At 35.3% G+C, this 16726-nt stretch overlaps 2 protein-coding genes and 1 pseudogene across 5 annotated transcripts; all 3 read left to right on the top strand.

The window, feature by feature from the left end:
• The first annotated feature begins 704 nt into the window (after positions 1-704).
• LOC111479896 (NADP-specific glutamate dehydrogenase-like) lies at positions 705-8528 on the top strand. Of its 4 annotated transcripts, XM_023124800.1 has the most exons (17): positions 705-1091; positions 1279-1393; positions 1491-2095; positions 2368-2497; positions 2581-2782; positions 3909-3995; positions 4074-4133; positions 4237-4323; positions 4683-4754; positions 4914-4969; positions 5180-5265; positions 5789-5879; positions 5974-6131; positions 6236-6327; positions 7137-7217; positions 7722-7795; positions 8087-8528. In XM_023124800.1, exons 3-17 carry the CDS (start codon positions 1534-1536, stop codon positions 8160-8162), a joined length of 1914 nt encoding a protein of 637 aa, XP_022980568.1. In that variant the 5' UTR covers positions 705-1091; positions 1279-1393; positions 1491-1533; the 3' UTR covers positions 8163-8528. The 4 variants fall into 4 exon arrangements, 3 of the variants coding, with proteins under 3 accessions (XP_022980568.1, XP_022980567.1, XP_022980566.1); XM_023124799.1 differs by lacking the exon at positions 1279-1393 and having other exon boundaries at positions 1494-2095; XM_023124798.1 differs by lacking the exon at positions 1279-1393.
• Positions 8529-9640: 1112 nt separating this feature from the next.
• LOC111479885 lies at positions 9641-13988 on the top strand (annotated as a pseudogene).
• Positions 13989-14409: 421 nt separating this feature from the next.
• Positions 14410-16351, top strand: LOC111480021 (60S ribosomal protein L28-2-like). Its single transcript, XM_023124979.1, has 4 exons — positions 14410-14546; positions 14676-14835; positions 15685-15848; positions 15975-16351. The coding sequence occupies exons 2-4, from the start codon at positions 14688-14690 to the stop codon at positions 16113-16115; spliced, it is 453 nt and encodes a 150-aa protein (XP_022980747.1). The 5' UTR covers positions 14410-14546; positions 14676-14687; the 3' UTR covers positions 16116-16351.
• Positions 16352-16726: the final 375 nt, after the last annotated feature.

Genomic DNA, 16726 nt, shown 5'->3' with positions numbered 1-16726 from the left:
ATGTGTAAAATAGTTCATAAATTTTGTATTTTTGTCACAAAAATACTTTTAATTTTAAAAAGTTTCATCAATATTCCTTAATTTTTTTAAAAAACTTAAAAAATACGGTTAACATTAATATAATATCTAAAAAATACCAAGTAGCATTAATACCATTAATCTTTTTAAAAAAAGTTTTAATTTTTTTTATATTAATATACAAACAAAACGTCTATTTATACCTCCGAGATCATCTCCATTTTTTGAAAGTTTATGTGTATATTTTTAAATGGCTATATTTTCAACCTAAAAAAAAAAAGGATAAAAATGTATTTTGAAATCTTTTTTTAAAGTTTAACGCTAAAAGTTAAAAGGAGTTATTGTAACCTTTCAAGGATTATTTTAATGAATGTCTATTTAAAATACATTCCATTTTTTAAATTTTAGTATATTATTATCAATTTTTTTAAGTAGAGGAAAAAATTGTATATATATATAAATAAATAAATAAAGAAAGTGATTTTATTAATTATATATTAAAATATTTTTATTCAATCACTTTAAAGTGGATCTATATTTTCTAAAAGTAAATTTTAAATTAACATATTTTTAATGTACTTTTTATTTTAAAATCTTTTTCCAAAATTTATTTCCAACAGACTGTTCGAAAGGATAAAAGAGGAGGAGATGAAAGAAAGATAATAAATCTAAAAAAAAAAAAAAAAGTGTCTAATTTCTGGGACGAAGAAAGAAAGTAAAAACTGGAAAAAGGGAAAGATTGTATTTGCACATTGTTCTTCTTCAAGCACGCGTCACAGGGATCAACTTCATTTTCTCCCTCAAATTCTGCTCAGAATCCATTCCCAATTTCTCTATTGCTCTTTGTTTTCATGAGAATTCGATTCCACGCGCCACTGGAATAAGCTTATCCCTCTTATCCCCTGCCCTGCCCTGCCCTGCCAGAAGTTTCGTCGGCAGTGACTGATTAGAGAACCCACTCACAGGTGTTCGATCTCACTCTTCGGTTTTTGTCTACTGGGATTCTTGTAGCTGGAGCAAGGAATAGGAAGCTTGGGCCAAGGAATTTCTGCTTGGGTGTCCACTAAGATACTGTAAGTCTTCAATAGTGAAATTATGGCCGAACTTTGCAGTTCATTTCCTGAATCTTGATATATTGAATGTTTAAAGATCGGGAAACAGCTTCCACACTGGGTTTTTCTTTAGCTTTTTGGGTACTGATTCTAATTTATGTCTTTATGAATTGCTGGTAATTCAAGATTTTGTGACATTTTTGCTTAGATTAAAGGCAGCCGAAGTTTGGAAAAAAGAATGGTGAAATCATGCCCTAGATTATGTGGAGAATTGTAAAACTCAGTCGACTTTGACGACTTGTACTTCTATATTTTCTGGAAGCCTACGTACCATGATATTTTCTTCAGCCCCGTAGATTAGTGTTTAGAATCTAAAAGTTCTTTCGGAATTTAGAGTGATATGGTTTCCTTCTATTCCAGCAGAAAAAAATATTTCTAGGAACAGGCGAAATTGACATGCTGGATGTTGCTTCCGGTTGGTGGATTAGGTATGAATACCTCTATGGATGATATGAACTTGATTCAGCAGGCACAGAGGCATCACTTGGTAGTTCGAGAGATTGGCGAAGAGATTGATTTGGAAATTGGACCTGGAGATGATGATCCATCATATGCTAGCACTCCTATAATTGGTGGACCTGCACGAGAACCATCTTCTGAAGATCATGACGAGAGTAAGCATGTGGTATTGGTTTCTCAACTTTCCAATGATGACCAAGATATGTCAAAGACCCAACCATCCAAAAGGAAGAAGAAGGTTGTGAAAAGGTGGAGAGAGGAATGGGCTGATACGTATAAGTGGGCTTATGTTGATGTGAAGGATGGAACTGCCAGGATTTTTTGCTCTGTTTGTAAGGAGTATGGCAGGAAGCACAGGAGAAATCCTTATGGAAATGAAGGCAGCCGAAATATGCAGATGAGTGCACTTGAAGAACACAATAACAGTCTACTTCATAAAGAGGCTCTTCGACTTCAGATGGCCTCCAAGGACAAGATTATTGTTGATAAACCAATATATGTAAAAGGTAGGGTTTTTCACATTTTGATGTTCTTTATGTCATTTCTCCCCAATCTTTCGGTGAAATTAGGTTTTCAACTTTGGAGGCCACTGTTCTATAGAGAAAAAGGATAACATTCTTGAGACTTCTTGTTGACCCATTGCACTAATGATAAAATTAACATTTTGAAGATTTTGTGTGTGCTTTTTACCATTCTCATACTTGCACTAATAAATATGAAGCTTTTTTGTAATATTTTCTTACATTTGTCTTTTTATGGTCATTATCTGCTAATGAAGCTATCATGTCAAAATCTGCTGGATCGATCATTGAAGCTGCACTAAAAAGGGATCCTCACGAAGTTGAGTTCATACAGGCAGTACAAGAAACAGTTCATGCCTTAGAACGGGTTATTGCCAAAAATTCTCAGTAAGTTTACCTTGAATATATAATATTGTGATGCTCCATTATTTACAATTAAAGAGAGGGAATTATAAGTCTTATTATTTCAGCTATGTGAACATTATGGAGCGCTTGTTAGAACCTGAGCGCATGGTTCTTTTCCGAGTTCCATGGGTGGATGATAGAGGTGAGACACAAGTCAATCGAGGATTTCGAGTTCAATTTAACCAGGCTTTGGGACCTTGTAGGGGTGGTCTTCGTTTTCATCCATCGATGAACTTAAGTATCACCAAGTTTCTTGGTTTTGAACAGGTAGCGAACTGGATACTGTTATTCTTTTCCTATTTGAAAAAGGGGTATTCTGTTGTTAAATGTCACATTGTCAGTATAGATCTGGTCTAATTTTCTTATAAATGGGTAAAGGCTGATTATATTCACTTGGGGTTACTGCAATTTCTTTGAAGTAAAATTTGATTTGATGTCTTGATGCGCCTGTGGCCAGGTATTAGGGAGTAGTGGTTTGTGATGGTGTATTGCAAAGTAGTCAATAAAGTTTCCTTTGGTTGAAGGAAATTTAAGAACAAGGGCTGCTGGTCGTTTCTAAAAGGCATGAGGAAATGTAACATAATCATATCCTAGTTGATTACCTTCTTGTAAATTTTATATGGATTTAAGGTTGTCAGCTCCCTTGTGTGTGTGCTGGTGGGTGGGGGTAAAAAGAAATACTTTTGTTAAAAAACAAATACTTCCATTAAGCTAACAATAAATCCTCTTTTGGACAAAAATCAACGAATTGGGTAAAAACTCTCCTCACATAGGGTGATGCTCTCCACTGGAACGTACTACATTCTCATTCTTGTCTTCTATCATCTTGATCTTTTATTCAATATGAAGTAAGACAACAGTTCACCATCCTAAGAAAGAATGACAATTGAAATCCTAACAGATTTATCATACATGTTCATCCTACAGAGGCAGGCATCCCAACTATCTTTCCCCAGCCTGGTGTTATTTGTGCAAAACTGAGGAGACTTAGTAAAACCGTTTCTATGCAGCATGGTTTTGGAAATGTTTGCTAAATTCTCTCTTGTGGAAAGAAACCATTCTTAAACGTATCAAATCATTCTAGTTATTCTGTCAAGAAAGAATCTAATCTTTTTGGCTAATTCTTATGGATAACTTTTTCATTGGACCCTTCGGCTCAAGAGAAAAAGAAGAATTTATTTCGGAGAAGAGAGGCCTTTTGGGGATAATGCAGTTTCCTTTCTTTCCTTGGTGCAAGCTCTACGATATCTATATATATTTTGTAGCTACAACGTCATTTCTTTATATGTTAATTGAAATTCTTTTTATAACTTGACACAGAGGAACCTCCCTAATTTTTCTAAAAGATCTTTAACGAAGTTTGTTTCATACAAAATTTTTGGTCCCTCTACAGACTTTAAAAAATGCATTATCACCGTACAAATTAGGAGGGGCAGCAGGTGGAAGTGATTTTGACCCGAAGGGAAAAAGTGATAATGAGGTAAACTGTATACTGTTATATGACGTCCTCTATTTCTAACATTTCTACAAATTGTAAAAGCCTCTTATAACTCAGCAGATTATGCGCTTTTGTCAAAGTTTCATAAACGAGATATATCGGTACTTGGGCCCTGATAAGGTAAATGGAGAAAATTGGCTTTTTATTCATTGAATATCTATGTAAATGTTCAGGTTCAAGGTTCAGCATATAATGTGATGTGCTAAGTTGTAATTCTTATCAGGACCTTCCTTCTGAGGAGATGGGAGTTGGTACTCGAGAAATGGGATATCTTTTTGGACAATATAGACGGTTAGCAGGTCATTTCGAGGTACTTTAAAACTCTTATGTACCAAAAAAACATTTTTTCATCTGATGTCAATAATGGAATATAGAAGGCAAAAACAGCGTGATTATCTTGTTCCCTGCTTTACACTTCATTAGAAATTTAAAGGAAGTGGTGTATTGGGATAAAATTTGAGAAAGATTATTCAGTCAGAAAAGTGTAGTTTGATGATTGGCTTATAAAATCATTTTATGACCTGTTATGGACTTGATACCCATGAGCATAGCCTGCTCAACAACTCATCATATATTGCAGATTACACTGTGAATGAATTTCATTTTAAGGTATATATCTGTCCTTGAAAAGAAACCTAAAATATTTGTTATGGATTCTTACTCATGCAGGGAAGTTTTACAGGGCCAAGGATATTTTGGTCTGGGTCTAGCCTCCGAACAGAAGCTACTGGATATGGTCTGGTAATTAACATTATATCTTTTGGATACTCTATCTATATGGTGGCCAGGTTTCAATAGGTTCAGATATAGCCTGATCTTGGCGTGGATGGGTTGAAGTATCTCTGAACACTTAAAGTTTGTATATGTATTGTTTTTGACAATTTTCTCATGCACATGCAGGTTTTCTTTGCACAGCTTATACTAGCAGACATGAATAAAGAACTCAAGGGATTAAGGTTTAATACCCATCACTAGATTCTCTCATTAGAATCTAGGAGTTATTTTACCACTTAGTATAGAAGTACTTCATTTAGTGGCTCATTTATGCCGGTGTTAAATGTATTTGTCATGCATTTTGGCTTTTTAGAGTTCTATCTTCATAAAATTAAGCAGTGCCTCAAAGCTTTATCTTTGATGTAAAATCCTCTTACAAATTTTTACTCCAGATGCGTTGTAAGCGGTTCTGGGAAGATTGCGATGCATGTTCTTGAAAAGCTTATTGCTTATGGTGCCCTCCCCATTACTGTCTCAGGTGATTCTCAAATATTTCTTTGAACCATGACCTACATAATGAGGTAGAAAGCACTGTAGTACCTTTCCTCTAGCTTTTTAGGTCTTCCTCATTTTCATTTCCAAGTTTTCACAACTAGGTGAAGGAACTGTTCTTCCTTCCTAAGTTCTTTTTTTGGCTAGAAGAAATTTAAGAGGCTTTATGCATTAATTTTCGGCTCTTGCATGATGGAGAAGGCTCTTGTATTTTTTATTTGAAGACTAGTATGTACTGCTAGTTAGCATGAGTTGTGTGGATGTCTCTAATTATTATTCCCAGCAACATAGCGACATCCACGGTTCTATCTGAGTTAGATTTGTTTGAATATTCTAATTGATCGATAATTAGATGAAAAGAGAAGTTTCTTTCTCGTCTTATATTAGCTACAACTTAAAATAGAATCAGTTTCGAAATTAAAGGTCTTGCTGTTTCTTGGTATTTGCAACTACTATGAAGAGAACATATAGCTTGTTCTTTTAACATGTTACAATCAAATATTTCTCAGATTCAAAGGGATATTTAGTGGACGAAGATGGATTTGACTACATGAAGATATCCTTTTTGAGAGACATCAAGGCTCAGCAGAGAAGTTTAAGGCGTGTTCTTACATTTACACCATTTTGTTTCAACATTTTTTTGCTATCATTTTAGTAGCTCATATTTCTATACTGTGCAATGTGGTATGCTCAGGGACTATTCGAAGACTTATGCTCGATCTAAGTATTATGATGAAGCTAAACCTTGGAATGAAAGGTGTGATGTTGCGTTTCCTTGTGCTTACCATAATGAAATTGATCAAGCCGATGCCATAAACCTGATTAATTCTGGCTGTCGTATTCTAATAGAAGGTAGTAAACACTATTTTAGTTTTTATTTCCATGTCTCCCCATCTTTTTTTCAAATTTTATTTTTGTGCTTACATCAGGCCACTTGCTGGTGCCTTTTCCCCTAGGTTCAAATATGCCCTGTACTCCTGAGGCTGTTGATGTGCTGAGAAAAGCTAATATTCTCATTGCTCCTGCAATGGCTGCAGGTGCTGGAGGGGTGCGATTCACTTCATCCCCTCTGTATATGATCATTGTGCTACAAATATCTAATAGGAATTAGTTTTTCTCACAAATAATAAATTTAGATTTCTGTGCATTATTTGAGCTCAAAGTTGAGATAATTTTTTTAAGAGAATTTTTTGGTTAAGGAAAAATTGTTTTGATTGATGTGGGTTTGATTGTCGACTCACTTTGAAATAGGAGAATGGTCTCTTCTGGGAGCTTCAAATAAGAAAGCCATTGATGCCTGAAAAAAATTAAACTATGATCAGAATTTGGGGGCACTGGATGATAAACTCTCATACCTTATGTTACATGGTTAAAATTACAAAATTCTTTTAAAACATTGCCAGGCAACTAATTTCTCTATGGTTCTTGAGAAGATTTTGATCTTAAGCACTAGTTATGAAATTTCACAATTTACCCTATTGTTTTAAGCGTCACTGGTTTCCAAATATTGTCACAATGTTGAAGTGAATATCTTTAGAACACAAGGACACGGTTGTAAACAGATCTGTTTCAGTAATGTCGTTGTTGTCTTGAATATCATGTTTAGAATTAAAATTAGATGCACTGAAAGAATCTATGGTTCAATAATATGAAGAAGTGGAATTAGCATTCATGATTAAACTCTTCGCATAACATTGGCCTTCCAAATATTCTAGTTTCAAATTTAGTTGCAATGCGTCAGACGTATGATTCATAAGCTCAAGGAGAATTAATCTGTCAGGTGGTTCTGGATCTTTGAATTTTTCTTGCTTATTAAAAATTTAAGCTTATCTGGTTATTTTTGCTTCCTTGTTGCAGGTTGTTGCTGGAGAACTTGAATTAAACCATGCATGTAATCTGATGCATTGGTCTCCGGAGGACTTTGAATCTAAATTGCAGGTGAGGATCATCTTTTAGCCTGTCTTCTAGTGAGATTATTCAATTAAGGGAAATACTTCTGGATTTCTTCTTTGTCAGATTCGATTAATCAACATTTTGCATGTTTTCAAACCTTCAAGTACTTTCCTTTCTGAATTTCTTATCAGTGATGAGAACCACAACTGAATCAATGTACTCTATATGATCAATCTAACATGATGCCGGTACATTTAAGAATGTAAAATCTATTGATCTGATACTTTCTGCTGGATGGACTCTGCATGAAATATACTTTTCTATGCTCATTCATCTAGAACTTGAATTTATTAATTCTAAAGATAAAAAAAAAAAGGAGATTACTTTCACAATGTTGGTTGTCTGCGGATTTGAAAATTAATTTCGTAACCAACTATGTGAAGGTTATCATACCCATCATATGCTCGAGCTTGCAATTAAATTGCATATTTATTTTATTCTCCGTTGTTGAAATCTTGTTTATGGTTTTCCCATCACTTTAACTTGCAGGAAGCTATGAAACAGACTTACCAGAGAGCCCTCAAGGCAGCAGCTGATTTTGGTTACCAAAAAGAGAGTCCTGAGTGAGTTCTACTCCAATTCAGCTCCATAATGTGATTGCTAAAATGATTATCCGCTTTGAACTGTTGGTTTGATCGAGAGGGGAAGTAGTTAAAAAAAAAAAATAAGAAGTAAAGAATAGGACCCAACAACCTCATTCACCATTTTGCGCTTGATCTTTTTACTTCTCCCGCTGTTTATCTAAGCACACAAGTCAAGTATCTTGTGCTTGATTAAATATATGTGTATCTATATATTGATGAGGTTTGTTTTTCTGAAACCTTATGTGCTTTTCATCTGCTTGATAATAATAGGGCTCTTGTACACGGAGCAGTCATTTCTGCTTTTCTGACTGTTGCTCAAGCCATGACTGATCAAGGTTGTGTATGATAGACATTGAGCCCAAAAGATGCTTTCTTCTCCTGTGCCTAATACAAAGATGTCCTGCAGAAGTGCCCTCGATGGCGAGCCATGTATCGTACCACCGCGGATTAGAAGATCAGGTACTAAATATACGACACCATTTTCTGGATCATATACACACCATGCCATACCCCTGGGATTCCAGAGGGCTCAAATTGTTGAAATTAAGATTCTAACTTGTTGTAAAGTACCATTGCAGCGTAGGGTAGGAAAAGGCCTCAAGATTTCTGAACTGTTCATTTGGCCAGTTATGCTGCCTATATATATATATGTGGTTGTTACTCTTTTGTAATACATGGAGATGGGAAATAAAAATTTATTCATCTTCATCAAGCTCTTCCTTGAAGGCTCTGCCTCTGTTGCTGTTTGAAATTTGTATATGGTTCAATCTTCATGTTTGCTGGGTTGTTATGTTTATGATCGGATTGACATCATCACTACCACTTTTGAAGCCAAAACTTCCTTAGTATTTAGCATGAGAAATAATTAAAGAATAATTCCAAAAGGAAAAAGGGGAAGAGAATGGTTGAAGAATATAATTGAAGTATATTGGTGCTTTCTAATTAATATTAATTTGAAGAATATTTTAAAAATATAACAAAAGAAAAGGCATGCCAATTCCAAGTCTCTATCGTAGGTACAGCCTTTCGTTCAAGTATTATTGGTGCAAGATGTCACAACTCGGGACTCATCAAAATCCACCACTAACATATATTATTCTTCTTGGACTTTTTAAAACGATTAAGGAGAAGTTTTCACACTTTTATAAAATATTTGGATGTAAGATTTTATACACACAAATTACACAAATTTCATAAGTGAATTCATATATTTTAATCCCACAAATATAAGTTAAATGAGAAGTTTTGATTATCCGCTTTTAAAGTTGTGTTTAATTAGTGATAAGTCTCTAAATTTTTTTGAATTTGTATCTAATGAACTCTTGAAACTTAAAAAAAATGTCTAATAAATCTAATAAAACTTTTTATTTTGTGTTCCGAATCCTTACCTTGACATTTTATTAAATTAAAAAAATTTATTAGATTTAAAATTGAATATAATTTTTATATCCAATAAAATTTTTAATTTTTAATTTTATCTAAAATAAATTGTGGATTCAAAAAAATGGTTGATAGACTAATAATCTATTAAATACAAGATATACAACTTGTGCTTACTTACCTTTGCAAAGGATATTTGTATTAAGGATTATTAAGAGTGGAGTGAGTCCTACATTAGCTAATTTAGAAAATGATCTTCATTGGCACCTTTAGGAAACTCAAAATAAAGTCATGAGAGCTTATGCTGACAATATTATCGATCATTGATCATGGATATTGTGATTCTCTCATTACGATTTTTTTTTTTTTTTTTTATAGGGAGCGTGTGGTGCTCCAATTTGGGCCTGCAATGGTATTCTGGAATTAGCGCCCATTACTTACAAATGCACGAGCATTGATCTTGTCACTTTTTCTTTTGAACTGTTCTATTTTGGTACTTAATTCGGTGTATCCATAATCCCACACTATGTGAGTTTCTTTCCCAAGATAGCAAGTGCAGACACTCTGTTTTGATCCAAAACCCACACCACTCTGTCTCAGTCTCCCATATCTCTTCAGGAGAGTTGATAATCAAGGATCAGCAAACAATAAAGATTCTCCGCGATTGCCAATCACTTCAACATAACAAAATCAACAAACATAGTTTTCAATGTTTGATTAGTTCATCGTTTTCCTTAAAATACTGGTAGATCTTCTTCCCTGTCACCTACCCTTCAATCCAGGTTTCTTTCTATCTACTTTGATTGAATTGCTTTTTCTGGGTTTTTGATTGATTGCATGTATATCATTTGTTGTTTACTTTTCTTTTCCCTGGTTTTAGGTTTGGATTATATATGCATTTATTTCTGAAAACGAGGTATTGGGAACCCTGGTTTTCCGGGGGCTGTTGAGATGGGCAGCTTTGATGGGTCTAATACCACTAAGGTCATTGATGCATCGGTTGGTAGTTTAGTTTGGGTCCGCCGCCGTAATGGGTCGTGGTGGCCTGGTCGGATTTGGGTCTTGAAGAGCTGTCTGAGACCTGCTTGGTTTGCCCAAAATCAGGTACTCCGGCGAAGCTTCTTGGTCGTGAGGATGCAAGCATGTGAGTGATTCTTTCTGAGTTCTTTTGAATTGTTGAGCATTTTTAGTTCACTTTATATGAACTTTCAGTTTCTTTGTACTGAATATCTATGTTTGTGGCTTAGGCTGGCTCAGTTTTGGTGTTAATGACTTGTGTGTGTTCAACCTTGTTAGCCTTAGTTGATCAGGTGGTGTTGTGCTTGAAACGCATCATGTCCTGAACAAAAGAATGGAACCCCTTGTGCACCTTTTGATTTGGATTGGCCTCTAATCAGTTGATACTCTTTGGTTTGTCATCATCGTTTGTAATATATGGTTACATGAATGCATAGAACTCCGAAGGGGCAAGCAAGGGTCCCTGTTTTCCTTGGATCCTTAATTATTTATTTACTTTTGTATGAAACAATATTTTGTTAACAGAATGGAGTATATAAAAAGTATACAGTGGCAGACAAACGTCACAGAGGCTCTCAAGGGCAACACGAAAGAGCAGAAATTATTAAAAAGAAGAAAAAAATATTTGAACACTTCTGCTAGATTTCAGTACCTGAGTAAAAACGTTGTTAATGGGAAGAAATTGCATTTGGGAAGGATCAGTGATGGAGGGATTATGCTTAAGTTATTTTGCCTTCTATTGCATAGGATATGTCAATACCGACTCTTGAAAGTTAAGCACGAAATTGATGATAAGGAAAGATCTAGATTTTTTCCTCAGCCCTCCCCCTTCATTCCCCGTCCGCCTCCTAGTCAATTTAGTTCGTTCTTTTACTCTAGATTCCTTTTCGCGGGAGGCTTTAGTTCTCAATGATATAAATCTCTTCGTTGCGTCGTCAACGCCTCTTCTCCCGTCCAAGCTCTCTTAATCAGTCAAGCAAGCAATTTGAATAGGGATTATGAACAGGCCCTTATCTTAGCCTTACCCGTTTGATTGGTTGTTCTAAAGTTGAAGTTGTTTCGTTAAGTCAAATTGAAAGGTCGGTTTTGTCGGTGAAAGAATGGAAAGGGGGATCAGACCAACTCTAGAACTTTGAAGCTAATTAAAAGCTAAAACAGTCAACAAACAAAACTTTAAGCCTCAACTATCTCTTGGAAGTTAAGAATTCAGCTTCTAAACATGCGATTGGGGCTAATATTATGATGAGACTAGGAGTAGTAGGCATTTCGATGATGGGGCTAATATTAAGAATGCAGCCTCAACCATCTCTTGCTTTCCTTGTTTCCTCTTTCTGAATTCATGACAACGATACTAAATTCTTTTATTATGATCATGATACTGGCTTATATTTATTTATGTACTAATTTCAACTATGTTGACAAATTCCTTTTTATTGATATAGTGACTGGTATAATCTTGAAAAGTCTAAAAGAGTGAAGGCATTTCGATGCGGGGAATATGATGAGTTTATTGAGAAAGCCAAGGCTTCTGTGGCCATTGCAAGTAAAAAAGCAGTAAAATATGCTCAAAGGGAAGATGCAATTCTTCAAGAACTTGAGCTTGAGAGTGCTTGGCAAGGACCCGCTGGCCTTTAGTTGTAGAATGGATACCTCTGGCAAGCGTGGTGTTTCTACCAGAAACACCGCACTCATGGCCAATTCTAGTGAAGTAGACTTGAATGAAGATATGAGTGATTCAATGCCAGAATTATCTCAGTCAGGAATTTCTTTCGAAGAAAATTTGTGTTCTTCAATGGTCCGATCTGGTCAGAGTACGAGGAGAACTCCAAATGACTCTGAGGATGATGGAACGGAGGGTGTAAAGCGGATGAGAGGGCTCGAGGATTTTGGTGTAGGTGTAGTGTCAAAAAGAAAAGTTCACACTGGAGGCGTAGTTGAGCTGGTTCGAGAAGATAGTGATGTAAACCGTAATTTAAATACTCCCAATTGCTTGGCTTATGAACATCCTCCAGATGACAGCAAAATCAATTCATCCCTATTTAAAAGAAAGAGGTTTCATGTGTCCAATGTTAATGAACTCTCGAAAAGGAAAAATCGACGTAGACCATTAACACAAGTTTTAGAAAGTACATCAATGTTATTTGTTTCTGTTGTTTGCAATGAACTTACCAATTCATGTGGTTCACCGATCGGGGGATCGTCAGATGGAAAGCTTTCTGAACGAGAATCTAACGAGTCAAAGAAGAGTTCCTCTGCAGCAACGAACAATAACTCGGACAGTACGATAATGTCTTGTGAGAATATGACCCCTACAATTGCTCTTGATACTTCTGATTTTAATATCGAGGTGAAGGATAATGAAGTTTCAAGCATTTCTGATCGAGCTGAGAATGATATTTCTGATCAATTATGTCACGTGTCATCCAGTGGGGACGGAAAAAATCCCGCAGGTATGTGTCATATGTCTTGCTTTATTGATATTGACCGGTTCTTCACTTGTAAATATTTGGACTATTCTTGCTTTAAGATTGCATATGGTGTATGGCTTGTTAGGTTCGAACTTTATTCTAATCAAGCTTGATTGCTTTTCCATTTTGTTTACAATTCGTGTTGATGTGACAATCGTGCATTTTCCCCTTACTGGGTATTTTCTACTTCTGCCAGGCCCAACATTTTCCCCTAGGTGTGCAATTGGTGCGTCGGGAAGACGATCCAGCCGAAGTAGCCAAGCTGAACTCCTATGTGTAAGCAATGAACTAAATAATGAATCTGGATCTACTAGTTCTGCTGTTGCTGATCCAGAGAGCAATATCAGTAAAACCATAGAGAAGGGGAGTTCAAAATGGCAGCATAAGGGGAAGAGGAATTCAAGGCATACAAAGAAAAGTCCTACAAATGAGACGGACAACAAGCAAAACACTTCCGGAGCAGCTAAGGAGCATCGAGATGGATTCAACGTCAGATCTGATCCGAAACTTGCTGAAGATGGATCAAATGAGTTGGATTCTACTCCAAGGTTGCTCCCTTTTCGCCGATCCCGCCTTACGGTTCACTCAAAATATCAAAGGTCAGAATTTTCGTTTACAAAACTTGGCTGTAATGCTTCGCCATATGATGTTGAGGTTATGGTAAAAGCCAACTATAGGCCACAGCATGTTCCATTGGTTTCGTTAATGAGCGAGTTAAATTGTAAGGCAATTATTGGTCATCCGCTCACTGTTGAGGTCTTGGAAGATGGTCACTGTGACGAACTTTCAAGCAGATCCGAACTTGATCCTCGGAGTGTGGAAAGTTCTCGTTCAGTGCAATCAAGTTCTTTGAAAGGAAAAACGTCGGGCAAGCGCCATGCCCGTGCATTTCAGCCACGCCCTTCAACAGGCAAAGCGTTGAAGACGAAGAATTCGGGACAACTACCAAAAAAGACCAAGAGACTGTCTTCACTGACTGTTGAGCAGCAGTTTGTAGATGAGAGCAAGTCCAAGGGTGCTTTTATAGCATGTATCCCCCTTAAGGTAGTATTCGGTCGTTTAAACGACGCAGTGGACGGTTTGGCACGACCAAGAATCGGGGTTTAAGAATGATTGTGAGTGAATAATTAGTTTTGTGGTCGCTGAATTTGCATGTTTCTCCTTCTATAGTAAGAAATGTGGGTAGGAGAATGAATGCTTTTGGTTTTGTATATATGGATTATCACCTGAGGAATGAAGATGGTAATGCCTAATGTGGAGAACGTTTCAATAATTTAGGATCCGTTTGATAACAATTTTGTTTTTGATTGATCGTATTATCATCTTAGGTTATTTTTATGTTTGATAAAAACAATGGCCTTCTCATACTCGACGTATATTATTATAACAAACATATATTATTATGAAGTGTATTGAGGCATACAATTTTTTTTAAAATTTTTTTAATTCAATTGACATAAAATATCTGAATAAAAGTTAAAAAGCTTTCTTCAAATTTTTTGTGATTTTAACATTTTTATTTTGGTGATTTTTATTCAATATATAAATAATTGTATTTTTCAAGTTATTCAATTTTAATATTTTTTCTTTTACAAAAAGGTAAATATTTGAATAATATTGTATCTATTTGGTCCTTTAAACTATAATCTAAAAATAAATAAAAATAATAAAATGAAAAATAAACTTTAGATTTATATTAATTAAATTTTTAATAAGAAATGAAAATATGATGGATGCCCTAAACCTAAGCCCATTGAAGTTCCGGGTAATTAGGGTTTAGTATAAAAGGTACGAAACTCCTTGCTCATTACGCCCCATTTTTGCCCATCGGAGCATCTGTGAGACAAAACCCTAAAACCGATCAGGTCTTGTATTTCTCTCAACGATTTAGTTTCAATGTTTTTTTTTTGTTGTGTTCTCGCGCATATGTATGTTTTACTCAAGCTAGACTCACTTCGAAGGTTTTTCTTTGATATGTTTCTATCGCGTTGCAGGCAGAGAAGGAGATGGCGGCGGTTTCAGGACAACTGGTTTGGGAGATTGTGAAGAGGAACAACTCGTTTTTGGTGAAGGAGTTTGGAAGGGGAACAGCTGGCGTTCAGTTCAGCAAAGAGTCCAACAATTTATACAATCTGAACTCCTACAAGCATTCTGGTAAGTCATCTTAAATTCTCTGATTAATGAGCCATTTTTGTTCCATTTTAAAGGAAATGCTAGAGGACTAAGTTTGAAGAATTTTGCTTGATTGTCGAGTTGATTTAGAGGTAGGGTCACGAGTATATTATGTCGTCATTTGGAGGTTTGTGTATGATTGTTTGGTACTATTTAGTTGTGGAAATTTAAATAAATTGAGTGTTGTCTCCTTTGATTACCTGAAGTACTGCAAATGACCGAAAATATGCTTGGTTTATTGTTTGGAATCTGGATCCTCTGGCCAATTGGCGGTTATCTGGATAACTGTTTGTATGCGCGTCATGTATTCTGGATTTTGGCTGCAGAGGGGCCAGCATACTTGATTCATGCTATGTAAGCAATGTGAAATTGTTTCAATTATCGTCCCGGTTATTACAGCATCCGCGGTGCATTTAAATAGAAATAGGTGAATGGTCATTGTGCCTGTTCAACTAATGGTGTGGTTATTTAATTTGTTCTTTTGTTTATGTGTTCGAGACATTATTCAGTTCTTGGGTTTACATGCTTGACATTTTGATTCTACAGTTTCCTTGACTAAATCCTCCCATTGCTAATTTGTGAGCACTAGAAAAAATATGCTCGAGTATTTGAATGCTTGGTTTTGTTCTTTCTTTGAACAGTTCGGTTTATTATCTTACATATTTGATGTTGAGAAACATTTGAATTTGTTCTTGAAAGCTATTAGTTCATTAGTAGTGGTGAGAGAAGTTTCACTTTTTTCTTTTCTTTGTTTTTTTCTGTTTGATGATAACATTATAAATATTGAGTTCAGTTTATGCATAGAGGTTCATTATGATTCTTTTGTTTTAGGCTTGGCCAACAAGAAAACAGTTACAATTCAACCTGGAGGCAAAGATCAGTCCGTTTTGCTTGCAACAACCAAGAGCAAGAAACAGAACAAACCTTCTTCATTGCTTCATAAGTCTCTGTTGAAGAAAGAGTTCAGTAAGATGGCCAAAGCTGTAACAAACCAGGTACTTTAAGTTCAGGCATTTTAGTAGCGAACTTAATTATCTTGAGTACTTTTTCCTATCAAATGTAGTTTATGCAGTTGGAACAGTTGCATTAACAACCCCTCCACACTCCCCAATGATATGCAGGTTGCAGATAACTACTACAGGCCAGATCTGAAAAAGGCTGCCCTAGCAAGATTGAGTGCTGTGAACAGGAGCCTAAAGGTTGCCAAGTCCGGGGTCAAGAAGAGGAACAGACAAGCGTTGAAATCAGGTGGAAGGAAGTAGGTAGTGAGAATTAAGAGAATGAAAAAGAGATGTTGCGTTTGCCATTGTGTTTTTTGTTGGAATGCCAACTTAGTGCACAGTTTTGAATCTGAAGAGTAGTCTGGAGACAGATGTTTTGCTATGTTTTGGATTATTATTATATGCTTATTTTCATGCTGTGGTGAACTTGTCAGGTAACCTTGCGACTTTGTTTTGGTTATATGTTATTTTAATTGCAGTTGAAAATTTCTAGGATATTTCATGGTCCGGTAGGGAAAATAAGTACTTGGAAAAACCCTAAATCTTATGTTTTGTTATGTTTTTTTTTTTTTTTTAAATTAGTTGATTTCAATTAGTAAATATATGAGATTTATGTCTATGATTTAAATTTATGTGATAATTAATGGATGCATTTAGACATGCAGGGTAATTAATAAATGTAAACCGTACATATAGAATATTAAAATAGTACTAATAGTTGTTTAATAATTTTTAATTTATTAAATATTATAATTTTAATATAATGTGTATGTTATACAATTTTTGTTAATAAAAATTATAGTTAAATAATTTTGTTGTAATCATAAGTTAAATTTAGTATTGTTTAATATATAGTTAAATTAATAAATTAG

The sequence above is a fragment of the Cucurbita maxima genome, unplaced genomic scaffold (genome assembly GCF_002738345.1).
Source record: "Cucurbita maxima cultivar Rimu unplaced genomic scaffold, Cmax_1.0 Cma_Scf00005, whole genome shotgun sequence".
Taxonomy (NCBI): domain Eukaryota; kingdom Viridiplantae; phylum Streptophyta; class Magnoliopsida; order Cucurbitales; family Cucurbitaceae; genus Cucurbita; species Cucurbita maxima.
Note: the sequence above shows the minus strand (reverse complement) of the source record. Positions and strands in the feature narration are given on the sequence as shown.

Coding starts and splice junctions, on each gene's coding strand:
- LOC111480021 (XM_023124979.1), top strand. CDS start 14,688: ATGGCGGCGGTTTCAGGACAACTGGTTTGGGAGATTGTGAAGAGGAAC. Junction 14,836..15,684: donor GAACTCCTACAAGCATTCTG/GTAAGTCATCTT, acceptor CTTTTGTTTTAG/GCTTGGCCAACAAGAAAACA. Junction 15,849..15,974: donor CCAAAGCTGTAACAAACCAG/GTACTTTAAGTT, acceptor AATGATATGCAG/GTTGCAGATAACTACTACAG.
- LOC111479896 (XM_023124799.1), top strand. CDS start 1,534: ATGTTGCTTCCGGTTGGTGGATTAGGTATGAATACCTCTATGGATGAT. Junction 6,328..7,136: donor TGGCTGCAGGTGCTGGAGGG/GTGCGATTCACT, acceptor TCCTTGTTGCAG/GTTGTTGCTGGAGAACTTGA. Junction 7,796..8,086: donor TACCAAAAAGAGAGTCCTGA/GTGAGTTCTACT, acceptor TGATAATAATAG/GGCTCTTGTACACGGAGCAG.